Genomic DNA, 20,905 nt, shown 5'->3' with positions numbered 1-20,905 from the left:
AATCCCTCTCTTTGAGGTCTTCATCTTCGGACGACATTGATGAACTTAAAAATATTGGTGGATTTGTTGGCACTCATCCTTACAACTTCTTATTATCACTTCGGAGATGACGACTATCTTATCCTAATAGCATTGACTGGCACAGCTAGCATTCTTCCGCTAATTTACGTTGCCACTTTTCTCCGCTATCTTAAGATGATCTAGGTATTCAACATCTATACACTGTGAACTATGCAAATGTAAGATATGACTATTTATTTTGTTAATCTTTTCATTTCATTAGTTCAGTTTGATGGGTATAAACGTACTATGTTAAAAACTATTTATGAATTTTATGTCTAATCAATATGATGGTAAGTTTAGTATATTAACGTACTGTCTAAATACAATTCTTTCCATCATATAAAAAATATTTATGAACTCAGGCTTTAAACATGCAGACAGTGTCGATCATGATTAAGCTCGCAAGAAGGTGACCTCTATTATAAAAAAATGTCACAAGAGGAAAGTCATCCAGAGATTGATTGAATCAACACCCAAAATCTTCAGGTTGAACAAGCTTGTGAGCTCTCAGCGGTTACAGGATAATCGAATATAAATCAAGATCAGTCAATTCAACATAAAGGACGTAATATCTCATCAGAAGATCATAAATCAAGGTCTCAATGCAACAACAGAACATTTCAAGTCCTTCCAGCAACTGATAAATTTCGAAGAGCTTCTGAGCATGGGGGATTGGGGAATGGGAGCCGCATCCCGGCAAGGCGGTGGCTGAGTTCTTGAAGTGCTTTTTTCTTCTGACCCCGAGCCAAAGGTGTCGTTTTTGTAATCTTCAATAGCATGTAAATTGGTGAACCTAAAGATAGTATCGATCTTTTTTTAGTTTAATTAATTACATTAATTTTCAAAAAAATACTTAATTTAAGAAAAATATTGTTATTGGTTAAATTAAAAAGATCGAACAATTTGCACCCTAATTCTCGATTTGATCTCGGCCGTTGCTTCGTGATCACACGGCTCCATACGTAGCAGGAGTCAGGACACAACCCAAGTGATCCCACACTTGCTGGACCCTCCTCACGGGCCCACACATTCTCCCTCTTCCCACGCGCGCGCGCACTCACGCGGTCCCGCACCCGCACGCGCCATGTCGTGGCTCGCACGCTCCATTGCGGCCACCCTCTCCTCGCCGCGCGGCGAGCTGGACTCCGACGCCGAGGAGTCCGAGCCCGAGACCGCCTCTGCTGAGAGGGCGGCGGCCCCGGAGGAGGACTCCTTGCTGCGCGGCCCCAACCCGAACCCCGACACCGAGGAGCCGGAGCAGCCCAACACCCCGAGCCGCGGCGTCAAGGACGACATCTCCGAGTTCACCGAGACCCTCACCCGCCGCCTCTGGGGCGTCGCGTCCTTCCTCGCGCCGCCCCCGACGCTGCCGGAATCCTCGACCCCGCGCGCGGAGGCTCCGGCGGAGGTGGAAGACAAGGAGGAAGGGAAGGAGTACGATGGAGATGGAGGCGAGGACGGGGATGAGGCAGCGCAGCCTCCGCGGATCGCGGGGATCCGGAGCGATCTGGCGGAGATCGGCGGGAGGGTGAGTAGCGGCATCTCGATGCTGCAGAACAACTTGGCCGTGGCGGAGATCTCCAAGATCGCGTCGTCGCTCCTGCCGTTTGGTCAGGGGGAAGCAGACGAGGAGGAGCCGGTGGCCGGGATCACCGAGGAGGTGGTGGTGTTCGTGAGGCACATCTCCACGCGGCCCGAGACGTGGCTCGATTTTCCCCTCTTCATCAGCGAGCGCTACGCCGATGGTAAGAATTAGTGCTTTAGTGGTGTGATTTCGAAATTTCGGTGCGTTTTGAAGAAATGGAATGCCTTTCTATATCAACATAAGTACAATTAGTTGAGATTGCTGGGGAAGAGAAGTGACTGGATGGGGAAAACTTGGTTGTGAATTTATCATTGCTTATTTTTGTGGACAATTTATGATTGCTTAGGCTGTATCTTATTAACTCGAGCCTTAAGCGGTGTATATTTACTTCTTTTCACTCTATTTGACCTGTGAAAAGTATAATTGTTGAGGAGCGCGTGCGGTGTCCATACATTTTGTGGAAAATCCGGCACGTTAGAGCATCTCCAAGAGAGCTTCTATCCCACCTGCCATCTCGTTTTTAAGCTATCTCAGCGAAAAAAAGTCCAGCAGCAATGCTATCACTCCCGCTATTTTGGCGCACGCTCCATCGCCGTCCTCTCGCACGCCACATTTAGCGAGTGCCTCCCCCGCACCATCCCCCAACTACTGCTCCGCCCCGCGCTCCCGCCACCACCCTAATTAGCCTAGGACAGGACGGAGCGGCGGCACCTCGTTGGTCTTTTCTTCCCTCCCCGTCCTCCCAGATCTGGTCAGCGGCATGACATAAGTGGCAGCGCTCTCTTTTCCCCTTCGCGCTGCCGCCCCAGACTGAGCCGCCTTTGAGCCATTCCCCAAATCGGCGTCACCTCTACCTCAACCGAATATGAATCCCATGCTAGCCTTATCTCTATCCCCAGAATCGATTTGAAGAGCCAGATCGGTTTTGGCTTCGGGGTAGCTGGTGTATTTTCTCCCCAAATCGTAACAACTTGGGCTACCGTACAATCCATCCTCGCCACCGTAAATCCAAGTCCCCGTCGTTGAGGGTGATGGCTTGTGTTCTTGCTAGTACTATGCTCGTAGAGGTGAGCTGTGATTCGTGATGTATGGTGATCTCCCTCTCATCTCTGTTTATTCCCTTCTCTTTCTTGTTCGTCTTGTGCGTGAGTTGAGGTTAGCATTGTTGCGCCACTTGTCGATGTGCTGGCATGGTGCGCTTTGTGTCACCATGTTGCACATCGGCGTGCTGGCAAGACTAGGCGACGAACCGGTGCTGGACTTTGCCGCCGGTGTGAGCTCCGCTTTGATCTGGTCGCGCTACCTTAGATTGCCATCGCTTGCACGTGTTCTGCCGCCGTCGTGTCGGGTGACCCGGCTGTCACTGCCGGCGTGCGTGTGCTTTTCCCGTTGTGCTATCTGCCGCCGATGTGTTTGCCAGCGTGCATGTCTCTTGTGTGCGTTGAGCCGACGAATTGTTAATCTCCGGCCCCTGTGTTGATGCCATTGAGTTATTGATCTCCAGCCTACTGGAGTGCGTGTCTTGTGTGTGTGTGGCCTTCCTGGCCGCCTTCGTGCTGCTGCCCGCGGCCAGTGAGCTCGTCGGGCCGCCGGCCATGTGCTCTGTACAGAGTCGGTGTGGCTCGGTGGCGTTGCTCGACTGATGCCCTACTCTGGCGAGGACGGGAAGGAGAGGGCGATAGAGAAAGAGTGAATGACATGTGGACCCGTGAATATATTGTTAGTTAGAGAATACTATTAAAAAATAGGAGAGAGAATATGGTGGGTGAAATATGAATGTGCTGTTGGAGTGGTGAAATAATATAGAGGGGGAATCTTTATAGATGGTAATCCATATGGAGATATAGATGGTGTATTTATTATAGATGTTATGTTGGAGTTGCTCTTATACTGACATGTATTGATCTTGTGATTACATTTGTGAATGTTGCTTGACAAAGAATATTGATTACTTCCCAAAATTTTGGCCCTAGGTTGTTGGTCTCCATTCTAAAGTTATATTTAGTTTGATTTAATTTTGTTTGGATTTTGCGTTACTAGGAAATAGAGGCTACTGGATTAGTTGCTGCTACAGTCTTGCTGGGCCTTTAGTTTAACTTCATAATTCTACGAGTAGTTCTGCACATATCTGTGATCATTAGTATGAATGACTTATGATAATTCTGAAGTATGCTAATTTCATTGGTGATAGCATGATTGGGGATGAACTGGATTCTTTTTAACTTGGGTTTCTCGAGCTTCCATTATATTTGACCGTCCTAATGAATGATTTCAGTACCAAGCTCCCTGGGACCATATGGTTGAAACACATTTCCGGAATACTTTGTATCCTGAATTCCTTATGGGAAATACAGCTTTCTTTGAAATTTAGGGTTGCAAATCATATCATTATGGACGGGAAATACTCCAATATAATGGATCAAATCATCAAGCTATGATTTTACATCCTGCAGTATAATCTGTAATTTTGTATCCCACGATTACCATTCAACAAGTATGTTGGTTGTTGTATGTTTTGTGTTTTTATTGATCACAGGACCATATTCCATGACCTATGATTTGCTATTTTTTCCCTAGCGCTTTTTATCACCAAATCGTACATATTTCCCTACCTGCCACAAGAATGCATAACTTTTACTTCTGGAATAAATAGATTATATTCTGCTTTTGCCTGTTGACTCATCTTCCTCTTGTCTTTAATCCTTTAGTGGTGACCTGACTCCTGAGGCTTTGTCTGGTCTTTTTGTAATGCGACCATGGTATGTTACAGACCTTGACGATTTCCTCTTTCCGTTCTTGTATCTTACATAGTTTTTCTTTGTAGATTTTGAACTGTCGGATGCTCAGTATATGCATGCATTAGCCATAGAGCACCTTGTGCCAAGCTTATCAGACTCAAAGGCTCAGATTTGCTCTACTGATATGAGTGAGGCATGTTTCTGGAAGATCTATTTTGTGCTTCTGCACTCAAAACTCAACAAGCAAGATGCTGAACTTCTTTCAACACCACAGGTAATTTCCTGGATCATCCACAGTATATATCTGCTATGGCACATTGTTTTTGATTTGTTATGAATTTTTGTGCCATGCACATTGCAATGGATGGCATGTTTCATAAACAAACAATTAAACTTTCACCGGCTGGTTACAGCTTTCTGTGCAGACTATAAAATAACAGTCTGCTTCTTTTGTAGCTTTCAATTTTGGGGCTACGCTTTTACGTTAACTCCACCTGTGTATACGTGGGACCTTAAAATCTTCTTATCCGTGCAGATCCTAGAAGCAAGGGAAGAATTGTTGCAAAGTTTACAGGCTCAGAATAAGCAGGGATCCAAGGTTCCTGGTGAATCATCAGAGAATGCAAAATTTTCCTCTGCTCCTGCTGAAGAGAAGGTGATACAACCTTCAGGCATCCAAGATAAAGCTGGCATGTCAGAGGTTTCATCGTTGGAAGAACCCACTTCTGATATCATGCCAGAAATCGAATCTGAAAAATTCCCAGTGTCCACCACTGAGGTGGAAATAGTTGACAAGTCAGTGGTCGAAGAGCTGGCAGTGAGAAACGAAAGCAAGATCTCACCCGTTGAGTCGAAAAAAATTCATTTTGAGACTGACGAAGATGAAGTCGACGAATGGCCTGACGACGACGAGCCTGAGGCGGTGGGCGCACCAAGCAACAGGACTTCACTAGAGCAGGAGGAAGACGTGTCGTTCAGCGATCTGGAGGACGGCAGCGACGACGATGACAATAAAAAGGATGGGCAACAGGGCAAGCAGCCAAGTAACTAGGCAAGCTCAAAGTCTGGTCCCCGGTGTGCAATTATCTCGATCCGGTACTCCCGCGGCCACTTGCTGGATTCATTTCAGTAGGGCCGAGATCACAGCCAAGGATCATTGCTCTGCTATTATTGGACTCCGAAAGTAATGAATCCAAGAAGTATCTCGGTCTCGGATACCCTGGAAGTGGAATCGTAATGATAAGCATGCCTCTGCAGCTCGTGTTAGTGTTAATGGCAAGCACTACATGTGTATTATTGACCTCGTTCTGAGTTCTGTACATAGAGAGAACCATTTGTGTCTTGTGTGTAACCTACCACTGTCTATCTGAAATCTCATTCTCCATTCCTTTCGTACAAACAGCCTGCATTGAGTTTTTGCATTCGAGATCCGAAGTCTTAGTCTTGATGAAGAATGCTAATAATTTTTTTTTCTCGGTTACATGAGAGAGCTACGTATTTTTTATTAAGAAAAAGCAAAGAAGCAAAAGTTTACACGACGACCCAAAATGAGTGTGGGTCATACAGTGACCGTTAGGCTGAGAATCAATGAGTTTGTAACAGAGATTACACGACTTAGAACAACATGAGTACTAAGATCATCCTAACTCAGAGGATGACCAGACACAGGCGCTCCATGGCCGTCGCTAGTCTCTTCGCCCCTACCTCGCACCATCGGCTAATGTCATCCCTAATGAGGGTCACCAAGGTATCCGATGATGTTCCGTGCCTGTTGAAAATTATGTCATTACACGATAACCAGATTCTCCAACAAGTGAGGAGAATCAGAGAGTTCAACCCTTTCCGAATCTCGTTGTCAATGTGGCTATGTAAGTCCAGCCACCAAGAACATAAGGAGTTCTCCGATTATGGAACATGAACCCCTAGGATCCTCCACCAAATCTCCCTAGCCAGGGTGCATTGAAGAAGAAGATGGTCAATAGTTTCCGATAGCTGGGAGCAGTGTGCACAAGAGTCATCCATTTGGAGTCCCTGCCGCTGCCGCCTCACCGATGTCCAAAGCTGGCCATGCAGGGCAAGCCAGCCGAAGAACTTGACTTTGGTAGAGGCCCAAGTTTTCCACAGGACCGAAGCTCCCTCAAAGAAGGTGGAACCAATAAACAAGACCTGATAAGCTGATTTCGATGAGAATTGTCCTGAGCTCGACCATTTCCAAATTGCTCGGCCTTCGACGTTGGTTAGAGTGATTGATTCCAGGAGGCTCCAAATGTGTAGGTATTGTAGAATCGCCGGAATTGACAATTGGCCAGTAATATCCTTGACCCAATTTCGTTCCTGCAGAGCATCCCTTAGGGTTCTTCTCTTCAAAATTGAAGGAGCCACGCAACTGAACAGATCTGGTGTGGTGGCTTTGATTGAAGTACCATCAATCCAGTTATCAGACCAAAAGAAAATGGATTCTCCATTGCCCACCTCCCATCTTGGAGACTTGGAACAGAGCGAGCACCTCTTTCTCATGGTGCAAAGGGAGGTTTGTCCATGACTTGTAAGGCACACAACGCTGCCACCAAAGCCACCTCAGTCGGAGGGCCAAGACTGCAAGGCTGAGGTCCTGGATGCCGAGACCGCCGTACACAAGCAGCCGGTAGACCCTTGGCCAGGAAAGCGAACAACGGCCGCCGAAAGTTGTAGCGATCAGAATGCTAATAATATCAACTCTTGATTGTAGCCGTCACGATCCATTTCGCCAAAACAACCGTCCCGGCATGTATTGGTGTTGGACGTCACACCCTGAGAGCACGCGGTGCGTGGGCCGCAGGCGCCCGGCAGCGGCGAGGGCGAGGCTGACCGACAGGCGGATGGCGCTCGTGAGGTTCCTTCCTTTTCTCCTGTGGTGGCAGCAGCGAAGCCGAGCGGTCGGGTCGGCACGGCAGCACCACTGCGCCATCACAGGCGTGGGGCGAGGAAATGACGAGACCACGCTGTTGCTTTCTTTCGGTGGAGGCCGTCCACTTCCGCCTGCCGACCTGATCCCGGCAATCGGCGTGCCCCCCCTTGCCGTCTCGCGTTCGCGCGTGCCTATACAGTCGCAGACTCGCAGTCCAGTGAAGTGGCCGATTCATCGGGCATCCGCGTGTCTCACACATGCATGTTGTTGCCACGGCGCCATGGGTGCTTATATATATCACGCTAGTACCATTCAATTAATTAACTAGTTTTTAATCTAATTAAAATAATTAGTTAATTGATGAATTTAAATTAAAATAAATCATACATCGTTCCATATTAATCCCTACTTGCGGGTTGGCGCGGCAGGTGGAGCAATATGGAGCCCATGTGAGTCTGGATGGACTGTTGCGTGGAGTTCTTGCGCCGCACGCACCAAATCCCGCACCTGACGACGCCGAACCAGATACATCAAATGGCCAAACCGGATGAGGAGAACCGACCGGAGCAAGCACATGGGAATGACTTACCACTAGATGCAAGCTCGCAGCAGCTGCCCCAGCCCAAAAAAACACGCAGCCACCTGCTGCTTTCAGCTCAGAAGGAGAGAAAGAAGAAACGCTGTGCCCCCAAATGTCAATTCCGGTTGTCTCGTTGCACCGTCTCACGCGCCGGCATTGCGCCCATGTACGCGCTAACGTGACAAATGCGAGTACAGCCCGGCTGCAGATAGCGTGTCGCGGTCAAGGAACTTTGCTTTGAGAGCTAGTGACAGAGCTTGGATCCAAATTCAGGGCTAGTGAAGTCAAATGAGCTCTAATTAAATCATAAGGTCGAATCAATGAAATATGAGAATTTTAGTTCAAAATACACTATAAATATATAAAATTTATTGAATCGAAGAAAAAAATACACTACAAAATATATAAAATTTGTTAGACTAAAAGGTACCATGGCTCACTTGGCCACAACCATCCTCCGCCCTGGAGAGCAGGTCGACAAATCAAGAGCCTTCTCATGTGGATCATCCTGGGGGGAAAATGTGTTTGGTTTTGATTATGTCCTAGATATCGAGTGTGATGGGGACGTTGGAGAGGGTCTCTTTCCTGCGAGAATTGGAGCCATGTGCGCTGTCTGCAGTAGGCACCGTTTTTCTTTTTTATCCTCTTCCTCTGTTCAGGAAACAAGGGGTTCTAAAAGCTTATGTGTAGCTGTTTGGTGGGTTTCTACTCCGGAGTGGTGTTATTGTGGTTTTTTTTCTTCTGTTAGTTCTTGTAGTTGTTTTTTTTATTATTGTTGTTGTTGTTATGGTACTCTAGATCTAGCTCTTTAGCTAGGCTCTTAATTCGCTCTGTTGCATGATTTTTACTCAGTTTCTTAATTAATCGATCACTTCAACCCGTTCTTCTTATTAATACCACTGAAAGCTATTCTGCTGGTTCAGTTTCAAAAACAAAAGTGTAAGCTGCTGTCTTTTTTTTTAAAAAAAAAGTAGAGGCTGAAAAGTGTCAGTCACTGCCCAAACTGAGAGTTCAGTTTAGTCTGTCTGAACCTAAGCTGGTACTTATAAGTTTCTCAAACAGATGGACCCTCCCTCCTTTCTACGAGAAATTCTACTGTAACCGTTACACAAATCAGTTTGTGTAACTAAACAATAAAAATATTATGTTAAAAATTATAAAAAAATTCAAACAAAAATATAATAGTATAGATCATGCTGTCATCTATATCATCTTATATATAAATTTTAAGCTCAAAGAACAACTTGTATAAGGAAAAAAGAAATTTCATCCATGAATAATATCTCTATATATGAATCACTGAAATTTTCTTTTTTTTTTCTCTATATACAAGTTGTTTGAGCTCAAATTTCATGAGATGTTAGATGATAGCGTGCTCTGCACTATCATATTTTTGTTAGAATTTTTTACAACTTCTAGCATGGTGTGTTGGTTGATTGGTTACATAAATTGATTTGTGTAATGGTTACACAATAGAAAATTTCCCTTCTGTGTTCATGTGTCCAGAAATGGCAGACCATGTTCAAGGACCAAGGAAAATACTACCATTCGTAAAATCTAGCAGATGCATTTTCACTTGAGAACTACTACTAACTCTGGATGCCAAATCGCTAAATGGACAATTTGGAGAACAAGCACCATCAGGGGACAGGCCAAACGAGCTTACTGGTAACTAGTATTTCCTATTTGCCTCCACATGGATTGTTGCAAACCAAGGGACACACTTATGAATTGTTGTCCCTTTCAAGGATAGGGATAGAAAACAAACAAACATGACCCTGCCAAAATGCACATGATGAAGCCAAAGACAGCATGCATGTAGCAAAGATGTAACAATCCCCTTTCAAGGCTTCGACAAGTTCCATTTGTGAGTCATACAAGTGAGTAATTCTATGCCACAATATCCAAGCATAAGATTGTGCTGGAACAAGTGAGTAATTCTATACCACACTTCTAAAAAGAGATGGATTATAGGACATGTATCTCAATAATCATGGTAATTGATCAAATACATGGTAAACACAAGTATTATCCTCATTTGAAGGTAAAGTCTGTTTAGAAAAAAGAACCCATCTAGACACACAGAATATTCTTACAAAAGAATTGAGACCCGAAAGACTAAAAGCATCTCACAGGCTGAACCCAAACTATACCTATCTACAGCTCCACATTTTTGGTATCTCTGGTGAATCTCAACCCCTAGAATAGGGATCAAAGCTTCCTCGTGTAAGCATCAAAGAGTGCATCACTCTTCCCTTTACAAAGAGCCCTTTGATGCTTGCAAAGATTTCTTCAGACAAAAAAAAAAGAATTCATTATACGCCTTATTTTCTATCACTCCACTTGCTCGCCAATTAGGTCGAGACCGACAACCAAGAATGAGACCCCTTGGAACAGAAGGAAGTAGAAATGGATGCCCTGGGCAGACAGCATACTTCGGGCGGCTGCTGTTAACAGTAGGAAGGAAAGTAAAAGTTCCTTCCTGTAGATCCTATTGTGCTTCTTCTTCTTGGAATCCTTTTTAGGATTTGATTCCTCCTTTGTTAGCGCATCGAGATTGGGCGCTGAACCTACTCTTTGTTGCTTAGAGTGTTTCTCAACAAGGGCAACGAGATCTCCCTCAGAAGAACGGCCTGATTTCTTGGTGACGACCCACTCGTAGGCACTCCCAAGCTGGAACAGGCCAGAAATCATGGCATTGAACTTGGTTACTGACATGGTGTTCTCAAATAGAAGGTATGGAACAATGAATGGGAAGGATTTGGGGGCTGGGAGGATGTTGAGAATGGACATTGTTGCTGGAATGTAGCATACAACCCATGCAGGAAGTTCAGCTTCAGGAACGAACATTGTCATGGGAAGGATGACGCAGAAAAGGGTGAATGAATAGAAGGGTAAGATGAGCTTCCGAAGGAGGAAGAAAAGGAATATGAGATTGCACTTCTTCCAGAATCCAATCTGCAGAAGAAAGTAAGCAGCAACATCAGGTCAACTATCCAGTAATCTTATGCCCAAGCATGAAGATGAGAGAGTTCAAATACGAAGAAGGGAATAAAAGGAAAAGAGAACTATAATGCCCTGTCATAAGTTGCGGTAGGTTTATCAATGATCCTATCAAATGAACCGCAAAAGGACGATTTACGGAACTAAAAACTGCATGAAAGGTAAGATTCTAGAACAATGTGTTTCCTTAATTCCTTTGTTTATGGAAATAAAAACTGCATGAAAGGTCAGATTCTTGATCAATGTGTTTCCTTTGTGCTACTCTAATGTACTTGATGGTTCGTGAAAATTACTTCATCTTGTGAAATATCCTATTGCACCCAAAAATATATAGCAAAGAACTCCTGCAAGCAAACTAAAAAGAGCTACTACTGAATATGCTACATAAATTTGCCATGCGTTTCAGCTTCCACAGCATGCCTACATAAAAAGTACCGTACCTTGGATTTTATAATGTCCACAAAGCAGAGTCTAAACAATTGCATGGGACCTGAGTGCCACCGGTGTTGCTGTTTTCTGTACGCTTCATATGATTCTGGCAACTCACATTGACACTGAAAGAGAAGTTACACAAGTTAATTTATCATGTCTTTACACAAGGCAGATTCTGCATAAGCCACAAAGAAAACAGTGCCAGTACCTCAACATCATTCAGGAAGAGAAATTTCCATCCCTTGAGATGTGCTCGGACAGCTATGTCCATATCCTCCACTGTTGTCCTCTCCATCCATCCTCCAGAATCCTCAAGTGCCTTAATTCTCCACACTCCTGCAGTGCCGTTGAACCCAAAGAAGTTGAGAAACGCCCCATTGACCTGCTGCTCCACCTCAAAGTGGAAGCACAGATTTATGTTCTGCAGTCTGGTCAACAAATTCTCGTCCTTGTTTACGAAAGACCATCTTGCCTGAACCAACCCGACATCATCCTTTCCCTAGAAGTTGCAAACTTAACTTGTCAGAAAACATAACTAATAGGATTGATTGTCAAGCAAACAGTCACCATTGTTCAGTTAAGCCGAACCTTGAAATGGGGCACGGTACGCTTCAGGAAATCTGGTTGTGGTTGGAAATCAGCATCAAAGATGACAACAAACTCATAATCTTTCACATAACTGCAGTTCATGGCCGATTTAAGGTTTCCAGCCTTGTAGCCGTCCCGGATCACCCGGTGCCGGTATATTATGCGCACACCCTCCCGCTGCCATTTCTCCACCTCCTCCTTGATTAACGCCGAAGTGGTAGCATCATCAGAATCATCCAACACCTGAACCAGGAAGTTTGACTTTGGCCAGTCCAGGCTGCAAACTGCACCAATTGATTGCTGGTACACCTGCAACATCCAAATTTAAGAAGTTAACTGAATTGGACTAATCTTCGAAAGAAAAGTGCAGTAGTAAATAGAATTGGATCATCTCTCATTTGCTAACTTCTGATGCTCCAGATTTGTGGAAGCTGTGATGTATGCTACAGTTTGATATCCAATCACTTGCGTTATCAGTTAATTAACTGGCCGCGACAACATCCACACCGTGATTTGGATAACAACAAGCTAAGTGTGCGTTTGAAAGTACGAATACCAACCGCAAAAATCTAACCTTCGGAATGCAAAGCTAAATTATGTTGCTCAAATTGGGTAAGAACAAAACAGCTTTTAAACTTCAGAAAGCAAACACAAGTCAAAGATCCAGACCGATGCATGTCCTCCACTCTATTAGTGTTCGGTTGACTAGAACCAGGAGACAGGAGTCAATACGAAGCCCCAAATTGCAGCTAAAAAACCGAATATTTGAATCCCGGCAGACATGAATACGGCAAGATCACGGACACAATCCCGAAATCGCAACTTGAGCACGCACGAACACAACCAAAGCAAATAATTGAAAGACAATTGCTGCTGTGAGCTTACCTCCCTCTCGTTGCACATGGGAATCTGCACGAGCACCATGGGGAAGTCGTCGGCGCCGGCCTCGACGTCCTCTTTGCCGGCGGCCTGCGGCACGGGTTTGATACCCTTGAGCCTGATCCAGAAGCAACCGAGGCAAAGGACGAGTCGATCGATGCTCTGGATCAAGAAAAGGACGACGCAGGCGTTGGTCAGGAACTGTAGCGGCGGCGCGAGGTACTCGAGGCGGGCGCGCATCCACCCCGCGTAGGCGGCGGCGAAGAGCCCGTCCACGGCAAGGAGCCTAGGCAGCTCCATCTCAAGGTGCCAGCCCTGGAGGTACGCCGCCACCTCGACGGCGAGCAGCAGCAGCGACAGCACGAGGAAGACCCGGATGCAGCCGTAGAAGCGCGCGCGCAGCGCCGTGCTCTCCCCGGGCGCAGCGTCGGTGTCCGTCCGCCCCGCCGCCACCCTCCGGCGCGCCGCCGCGGCGACGGCGAGCGCGGCGGATGCCGCCCCCGTGAGCCGCCCCGCCGCGCGGTGCGCCTTGAGGAGCAGCACCCACGTGATCTGGCGCGCGTTCTTGCCCCGCCCCGCCTTGCCCCCGCCCGCCGGCGACCCCGGCGCCACCTCCTCCGCCGCCGCCACCTCGGAGATGGACCAGTTGGGATTCTCCATCTTCACCACCACCGGCGTCCCGCCGCCATTGCCCCTCGCCTCCCTCCCCCACCACGACGGCGCCATTGCTCAGCACCACCACCCTTCCTCACCCAGCCACACCCCTAGAGAACCGACGCGGCTACACAAGAAACCTCTCCTTCCCTCACCTACTCATCAAGAACGGCCTTAATAGCCGGACCAAGAACACAACACACCACCGCGGCAACGGAGCAGCAGACCACGACCCACGAAGGAGGGGAGCATATGTCGCGCAGCACGGGGAGAGCAGAAGAACAGCTCACCACGTCGGTCTAGCAGGCAAGCTCTCCCCTGCTTTATTTATTTGTAGCCCCACTCCCTCTCTCTCGCCACCGTTGTCGACTAAAAAAAAGATCCTTTTTGGCGCTCTCCCGCCGTCCGAGACACAGAAATCACACAAAAACCGAGCAGAGTGGAGTGGAGGGGTTAAAGCGGTCGCTGGCAACCCGGTGAAAAACGAGCGGATGCATGTCGGCGGAAACGGCTCGTTTTTACCGTGCGCGGAGGGGATCCGGCGGTCCGGCCGCGGCTTGGTTTGTTCGTGCCGTGCGCTCTGCCCTTGGCTCTGCCTGCCCGCGCGTGTGGGCGTGCCGCCGAGTGGGCTCGCACGACGGCGTCTATTCGTTGCGTGCGGTTGCAGCCTGGCGCTGTCGGTGGCGGCTGCTCTTTAGACAACACAAGCACAGCTCGGAGGAATTATCCCTCCGCTCCGGTCATCTCACTGCTACCTGTAGGCTGTAGCCTACTGCTAGCACTGGAGATCAAACTTGCCATGTACGAAAACATTTGTAAATCTTAAGATAATTTCTAACGATTTTTCTTTAACACCCTAACGGTTTTTTTAAAGAATTCTCAATGTTATTTTCTTTAAAATAGAATTTTTTACTTTTCTTTTACAAATCTTTTTAAAAGAAAACTCTTAAAGATAAGAGAAAATAAAGAGAATAAAAAAGAGAAAAAATTAGAAAGAGAAAGAAACTAAGGAGTAATGGTTGGGATAGTCAGGTTCGTCGACCGATGACCGAAGCTTACGACGAGTATTGGTACTACCAAGCAATCGCTAATCGTTGGTATTGGTACACTGATGAAATGGCATATACATGCATGGATCAGTTTCGCTTCTTTTGACAGCACTCCATGGTAGGACTGGACGACACAGAAAGGGCAGGGGAGAACCAAACCGATATGCGTTCCAATAGGCTCAAGCTTTGGTTCCATGATTACATGGGGGAGGGGTCGGCGTCAGGCTGAACTGAAAAGATCCCAATCGTGCCGTGCGTGAGGTCAGGCTACGGGGGTAGCACGGATTTTGATTTTGTTCTACAATTTTTTCGTTCACAAGCAGAATTTTAATAAAACAAATTTCAAAATTAAATATTTCATTTCCAACCAAAATTTCTTAAATTCGCAAAATTTCAACGAAATTTTAATCCTGAAACAGCCGCATCATGCAGCGGCAGCTTTCGCGGACGATCGGAGTGGTGGATATGTTCACGTTTAATGCGGCAGCGGTACCAGCTTGCTTGTACGCTTGCAGCAGCCAGGGCCAGCTATTCATCAACTAGCTAGTGCTTGGTTACCGCGATGCACGCACGCCTTCGACTTTGGTTTGTTCTTGGTTGCTCTCCATGGAAGGGAGGAATGGAGAAAGGTAATTATGATAGCATCTCTAATCAAGTCCTCTTCTCACCTTCTATCCTATATTTGAGAAAAAAATGATAAAAATTGATCTCCAACCGATCCCCTATCCGACCCCTTTTATTTGAGGACCCCTCAAATCTCCTCCCTCACCCCCTACATTTAGGGGCTCCTCATCCAACCACTCATTTGGGAGAGAGGGGAGAGAGAGAGAGGGGAAGAGAGGGGAGAGAGAGGAGAGAGAGTTACCGGATATTAATAAAATAGAGGTGATTCGAATATAGGGAGTCAAATATGAGGGGTCAGTTGAAACACGTTGAGAAATAGAGGATGAAATCTGAATGAGGAGCCCCTAAATAAGAGAAATAGGGGGTCAAATATGAGGACTTGGTTGGAGATGCTCTGAGTCTTATTGGAACAAAGTAAACAGGGTGAAAGACTGGAAGTATTCGAATAATCTCAGACTTAGATTATTCAGAGTACTTGGGCTACATATAGTATAATGTACGGAGAGAGTTCATCTCTAATCCAAATTTATCTCTAAGTCAACTCTATTTGTACTTTAAATCAGTTTATATCTATATGTACAAACAAACTCTATCGACGGAATCCGGAATACCAACAACCAACAGTCCCGACCAAACGCTATTGCTGGACATGAATAATAACCTGTAATAGCGCCACGCTCGGTTGTAGGCCCTTGGCTAGCATATTCTAACACCCTCCCACAGTGTTAATTTAGAACGTTGTGGATGTTGAGACTAGAGTGAAAATCCTAGAACACCGTAGTTGGCATGCCCTTGGTGAAGATGTACACGTACTAGAGAGTGGTCAAGATGTGTAGAACTCGAATATCACCTAGAGCAACCCGTTCATGAATGAAGTACATGTCGATCTCCACGTGTTTGATCTGTTGATGTTGGACCGGGGTTGGTGGAGAGATACATCGCGCTAATGTTGTTGCAGTAGATGACGATTGCATTGGTCATCGGACGACATAGCTAGCGCAACCAACAAGCTTTGACGATGGTGTTGGTGACACCACGATACTCAGCTTTAGCACTAGAATAGGGGATGGTGTGCTGTCACTTGGAGGACTAGGAGATCAAGTTGTCACTAGGAAGATGCAGTAGACGGACGTAGACTTACGGGTGTTGGACCAGCTAGCCTAGTCGGCGTCGGAGTAGACGACCATGTCATGGTATGAACTGTGGGAGAGCTGCAAACCATGACCCAACGTGCCTTTGACGTACCTCAGAATATGCTTAATCAGCTGGAAGTGCTGATCGCAGGGATCATGCATGTGGAGGTACACTTGGTGAACATTATGCTGGATGGTGGGGTGGGTGAACATGAGGAATTGGAGATCACCAGCGAGACTCTTGTATAATCTCGTATTGGAGACCGGATCGCCAGCAGTAGCATATAGCTTGGAGCGAGCTTCGACGGGCATGGCGCATGAATTGCATGTAGACATGTTGGCTCACTGTAGAACCTCGATGGCGTATTTCTCTTGGGAGAGAAAAACACCACAGGAGGTGCGACGCGCCGAAACCCCGATGAAGTAGTGGAGGGGCCCCAAGTCAGTCATTGCAAACTCGTGGAAGAGTGTCACACCCAATTTCATACATGCGGTAACTTCATAAGTGATAACATAACAGTGTCATTATATAACGATAAGATTCCTTACAAAAGGACTTATAGATCTTAAAAGAAAACACTAAGATAACTTCTAGCGGTAGCGGGTCTTTCATCCATCCATAGGTGTTGTTCGGGGGAGCGCCAGCCTAAAACATAATCTTCATGTCGAAAACTTCATTTGCCTAGAACTCAACATCCATCATCTGGGACGTCCTCGAAGTCTTCACCTTCTGAGCAGCATCAAGAGGTTGGGATAAGACAAATGTGAGTACATGAAGTACTCAGTAAGTATGGGAAAACATGACATGAATGTTTAAGGCAAGAAAGGCTCGACTCAGGTTGACTGCATCTATGCCATCCTAATCTAGGACTCAAAAAGGACTTAGCAATTCTATTTAGTATGTGTGATGACACTAACATTACAAGAATAGCTCATCGAATTCCATCTTACTACTAGACTCATCAGATATCCCATATCCGGCTACCAACATATTAGGGTACCACCACCCGACTACCCAAAACCAAACATCCAAGATCCCCACTAATCATGAAGAAGTCCAAGCCTGCTCTTGACCGTGAGCACGACTAATTGATCAGTTTTATACTCTGCAGAGTCTACACATTTTACCCATGAGTCATCATTAACTCTTTTGCTGGTACCCATCGGTACCTTACACACTTCCAAGGTGTGCATCGAGAGATCACTACAAGGCCTCTATAAGGTGTCTTCAAATCCGTAAACACCTACTAAGATTTCACCACTAATAGTGATTCCATCCACTGAAGGGGGCCCCTCTTGTACCACTTAATCATCCATTGGTGCGTACAGAATAAGGAGGATATCCAATTAATTGGTCAGGCCATACCATATAAGCCTCGTGGCTGCACTGTTATGCCGGGTTACATGTCCATGAACCAGTCCTTAGGATCTCAAGCATGTACTCGCATATCACCCAATGCGCACACAGTAGCCATACCAACCTGCCTAGATCCCAATGTTCCATGTTGCTACAAAAGATTACCTAAATCAGTTCATGTTGCAGAGATCATTGGTTAGATTAACATTTAAACCACCCGACTTGACAGCGTGACTAAGCATTTCTACCCTTGACACTTAAACTACAACACAAGCGACAAGGATAATCATGGAAAGTACTAATAAATCCTAAACATTGGATTCATATTGATAAGCATGCATTTAGAAAGTAAAAGACACACTTTCCTATAATAGGATCAATATGATCAAGGACACTTGCCTTTAGCAACGGGCTGTTCAAACTCTTCAAAAGTCGGGTCCTACATATTCACGAACTGCTCGTCTCATAATGCAATCACGCACACCGAAAACAAACAATTACAAACATCTAAGAACAGTATACTAAACAGAAGCAAAACAATATGAAAAACCTACTAACGGATAATACTCACTGCTATGATCGTGCGAGCGCAAGAATCGCCTAAAACGGGGCTCATATAAAAAAGTTATGAGGATTTTAAGCTACAGAGGCTTTTCTGAAGAAATAATAAGGGCTAATTTGTAAAAATAGAAGATTACAGAGCTTATTTGTAAAATTCAAGAACCTATTTGTAAATAAGTAAAAGTTTAGAGGGCTAAAAGTAAAATAACGATACTAACAGGGGCATAATTATGAAAATAGTAAAGTCTAAGGATCTAAATGCAAGATCACCTAAGTTCATAGATTGAAGGATTTATTTTTGAATTGAAAACCCTAATTAATGCGCCACCATGTTGACTGGGCTCGGGTGGGTGACGTGGCTGACATGTGGGCGACGCGTGGCGCTGACATGGATCACATAATTTGACTGGGCTTATGTGCCACGTGTCAAAATCCTATTGGCTAGCGAAGGGTATCCAGGCTTCTAATTGTAGTCGTCCATCTACAATCGCTCGGCCGAGAGTGGTTGGGAGGGGGGGAGACGGGCGGCCAACGGCGGCAGGAAATGGCGACGTCACCTCGTACACGGTCGAAACATCGCCAGCTACGCTCGATAAGGAGCTATGGCCTACCAAATGCGACGGGAAGCGGCGCAAAAAAGAGATGGGGTGACGAGGAGTCTCACTGAGGCTTCACGATTACCGAAGATGGCGGTGGCGATTATCGGCGCTTGACGGGAAGGCGGGTATGGCAACGAGGAGGTGAAACTGAGGATCGGGGAGGCTTCCTGGGGGTCATGCAATGCCGAAGGCCGGGTTAGTGGGAGTTGGGACCCTACGGGGCAAGTTAGTGATGGAGAGGAGCGGTGGCGCTTACCTTAGCTTGGCGAAGATGGCCGTACAGTGGCAAAACGACATCGAGGAGCGGCGAAGAAGACTTCCTGTGCTCCTACACTGCCGGCGATGTCCTTAGACACGATGGAGAGGGCTCGGGCACCACGGTCAGCGACGACGAAGCTCCGAGTGGCAACAAGGGTGGCTCTGTGCGACGGGGTTGAGCGGGGATGGGGGATCCAGGAGCACGGCGGGGTTGGGCGGCATTTATAGGCGTGAGGGAGTGCATGCCATTGCAGAGACGTGGGGTGCGGTGTGGGGCATGCACCGGCGGTTTCGGTGGTCAACGGTTGCGAGCACGACGCGCAAGAGCAGGCGTGGCTGGAGCAAAAGAGGGAGATGACAAACGGGCCTGGGCTGTTAGTGAGAGGGAGCTGGAGAGTGGGCTGGGCTTCGGTTGGGCCTTGAGAGCGGGAGATGGGCCAGACCGCAGCAAAAGAATGGAAGTCATACAGAGGGCGGTGATGATCCGTTGAAGTAGAGTCATATTTGATGTTGTAAGCAATATGTCATCGACGTACAACAGCAGGTAGGTGATGTCTACATTGTTGTTGAAGATGAAGAGGGAGGAATCCTTGTTGTAGCCATGGAAGCCGATGGAGACAACGTAAGTATGAAATTGGTTGTACCACACGCGAGGAGCCTATTTGAGGCCGCAGAGAGACATGTTGAGACGGCAAATATGGTGAGGTTTGTCGGTGTTGATGAAGCCAGATGGCTGCTGATGTTAGACTGTCTTGCCAACTTCTTGTTCAAAAGGCATTCTTTACGTCGAGCTGGTAAATGGGCCAGTTGTTGCAGACAATGTGGGGGAGCACCATGTGGATTGTGCTGGGCCTAATGATGGGGTTGAAGTTGTAGTCGATGCTAGGCTACTGAGAGAAGCTGTGAAGAACCCATCATGCCTTGTAGTGGGTAAGGGTGCCGTCGGAGTTGTACTTGTGGTGAAAGATCCACTTGCCGGAGATGATGTTCATGCATGGAGGAGGAGGCACCATGTCCCAAATGTTGTTGGCGAAGATGGCGGTAAACTCATCGATCATCATTGAATGTCAATGAGTATCATTGAGGGTATCATGATAAGTCTTCGGCAAGGGAAACACAACTGTGATGATGGTGTCGAGGTCGAAGACCTACTTGGGCATGCCAATGTCGTCTTTGCTGCGCATAAGCATCGGGTGGTCGTTGCCACTTGAGCCAGTAGTGCCGTTGCTCGCGTTGGCTATGCCACCCATGCTGCTGACCATCGTGCAAGTGCATATGCCACCGCCTACCGTCATTTTGCCCATCATCACGCTACCCGTGCCCACCGTGATGGCCATCACAGCATTGGACGCACTTGCCACAGTGGTAGCTGACGCATTTGTTGTATCTGCCATCACGTTAGCTGTCACGTTGGTCATTCTCGCCACCGCACAGGTCGCATGCGTCGTCGTCGTGTGCGCCACACCAGTTGTGTCCATCATAATGATGGTCATGCGCACTGTCGCATCCTTTGATACATTGGTCACGCGCACCGCCATGCATGTCGTCACGGGAGTGTGGCTGCCTGACATGGCACAACGTCATATGTAGACGTGGAGAGGTGGGGGCAACCGCCACTACTGTATTCACACCCGCACCGGTCGGTGTTGCGCCCGCGCTGCTTGTGCCCCTTAAGCCGTAGTGTGTGGCGACCGGGCTGTCTACGCCATCACTAGTGGCACCACTGTGCACACCACCAACACCGTTGCCAGCCACGCCACTGTGTGCGCCACCAGCAGCCCGTGTCGCACTGCCTGCGCCATCACCAATGGTGTCACCATGCACGTTTCCAACAGTCGTGCTGCCTTCAGTGCTGCCATCAAGGATCGAAGTGCCAATCATCATGATGAGGGGCGCTGGTGAGTCATCTGCATCA

The 20,905-nt window shown here is 47.0% G+C and overlaps 2 protein-coding genes across 2 annotated transcripts; one reads left to right on the top strand and one right to left on the bottom strand.

The window, feature by feature from the left end:
• The first annotated feature begins 1,072 nt into the window (after positions 1-1,072).
• Positions 1,073-5,785, top strand: LOC133929205 (uncharacterized). The gene is made up of 3 exons (XM_062375876.1): positions 1,073-1,808; positions 4,473-4,660; positions 4,922-5,785. Exons 1-3 carry the CDS (start codon positions 1,148-1,150, stop codon positions 5,435-5,437), a joined length of 1,365 nt encoding a protein of 454 aa, XP_062231860.1. The 5' UTR covers positions 1,073-1,147; the 3' UTR covers positions 5,438-5,785.
• A 4,032-nt stretch (positions 5,786-9,817) lies between these two features.
• On the bottom strand, positions 9,818-13,903 carry LOC133929204 (probable xyloglucan glycosyltransferase 7). Its single transcript, XM_062375875.1, has 5 exons — positions 12,762-13,903; positions 11,877-12,185; positions 11,497-11,787; positions 11,297-11,410; positions 9,818-10,811 (listed from the first exon to the last, which is right to left on the bottom strand). Exons 1-5 carry the CDS (start codon positions 13,479-13,481, stop codon positions 10,188-10,190), a joined length of 2,058 nt encoding a protein of 685 aa, XP_062231859.1. The 5' UTR covers positions 13,482-13,903; the 3' UTR covers positions 9,818-10,187.
• Positions 13,904-20,905: the final 7,002 nt, after the last annotated feature.

Source organism: Phragmites australis, chromosome 9 (genome assembly GCF_958298935.1).
Source record: "Phragmites australis chromosome 9, lpPhrAust1.1, whole genome shotgun sequence".
Taxonomy (NCBI): domain Eukaryota; kingdom Viridiplantae; phylum Streptophyta; class Magnoliopsida; order Poales; family Poaceae; genus Phragmites; species Phragmites australis.
Note: the sequence above shows the minus strand (reverse complement) of the source record. Positions and strands in the feature narration are given on the sequence as shown.

Excerpts from the sequence above, each read along its gene's own strand:
- LOC133929205 (XM_062375876.1), top strand. The coding sequence starts at position 1,148 with ATGTCGTGGCTCGCACGCTCCATTGCGGCCACCCTCTCCTCGCCGCGC. Across the intron at positions 1,809-4,472 it reads CAGCGAGCGCTACGCCGATG|ATTTTGAACTGTCGGATGCT; the intron begins GTAAGAATTAGT and ends TTTTCTTTGTAG. Across the intron at positions 4,661-4,921 it reads AACTTCTTTCAACACCACAG|ATCCTAGAAGCAAGGGAAGA; the intron begins GTAATTTCCTGG and ends TTATCCGTGCAG.
- LOC133929204 (XM_062375875.1), bottom strand. The coding sequence starts at position 13,481 with ATGGCGCCGTCGTGGTGGGGGAGGGAGGCGAGGGGCAATGGCGGCGGG. Across the intron at positions 12,186-12,761 it reads CCATGTGCAACGAGAGGGAG|GTGTACCAGCAATCAATTGG; the intron begins GTAAGCTCACAG and ends TGGATGTTGCAG. Across the intron at positions 11,411-11,496 it reads TCTTCCTGAATGATGTTGAG|TGTCAATGTGAGTTGCCAGA; the intron begins GTACTGGCACTG and ends CTTCTCTTTCAG.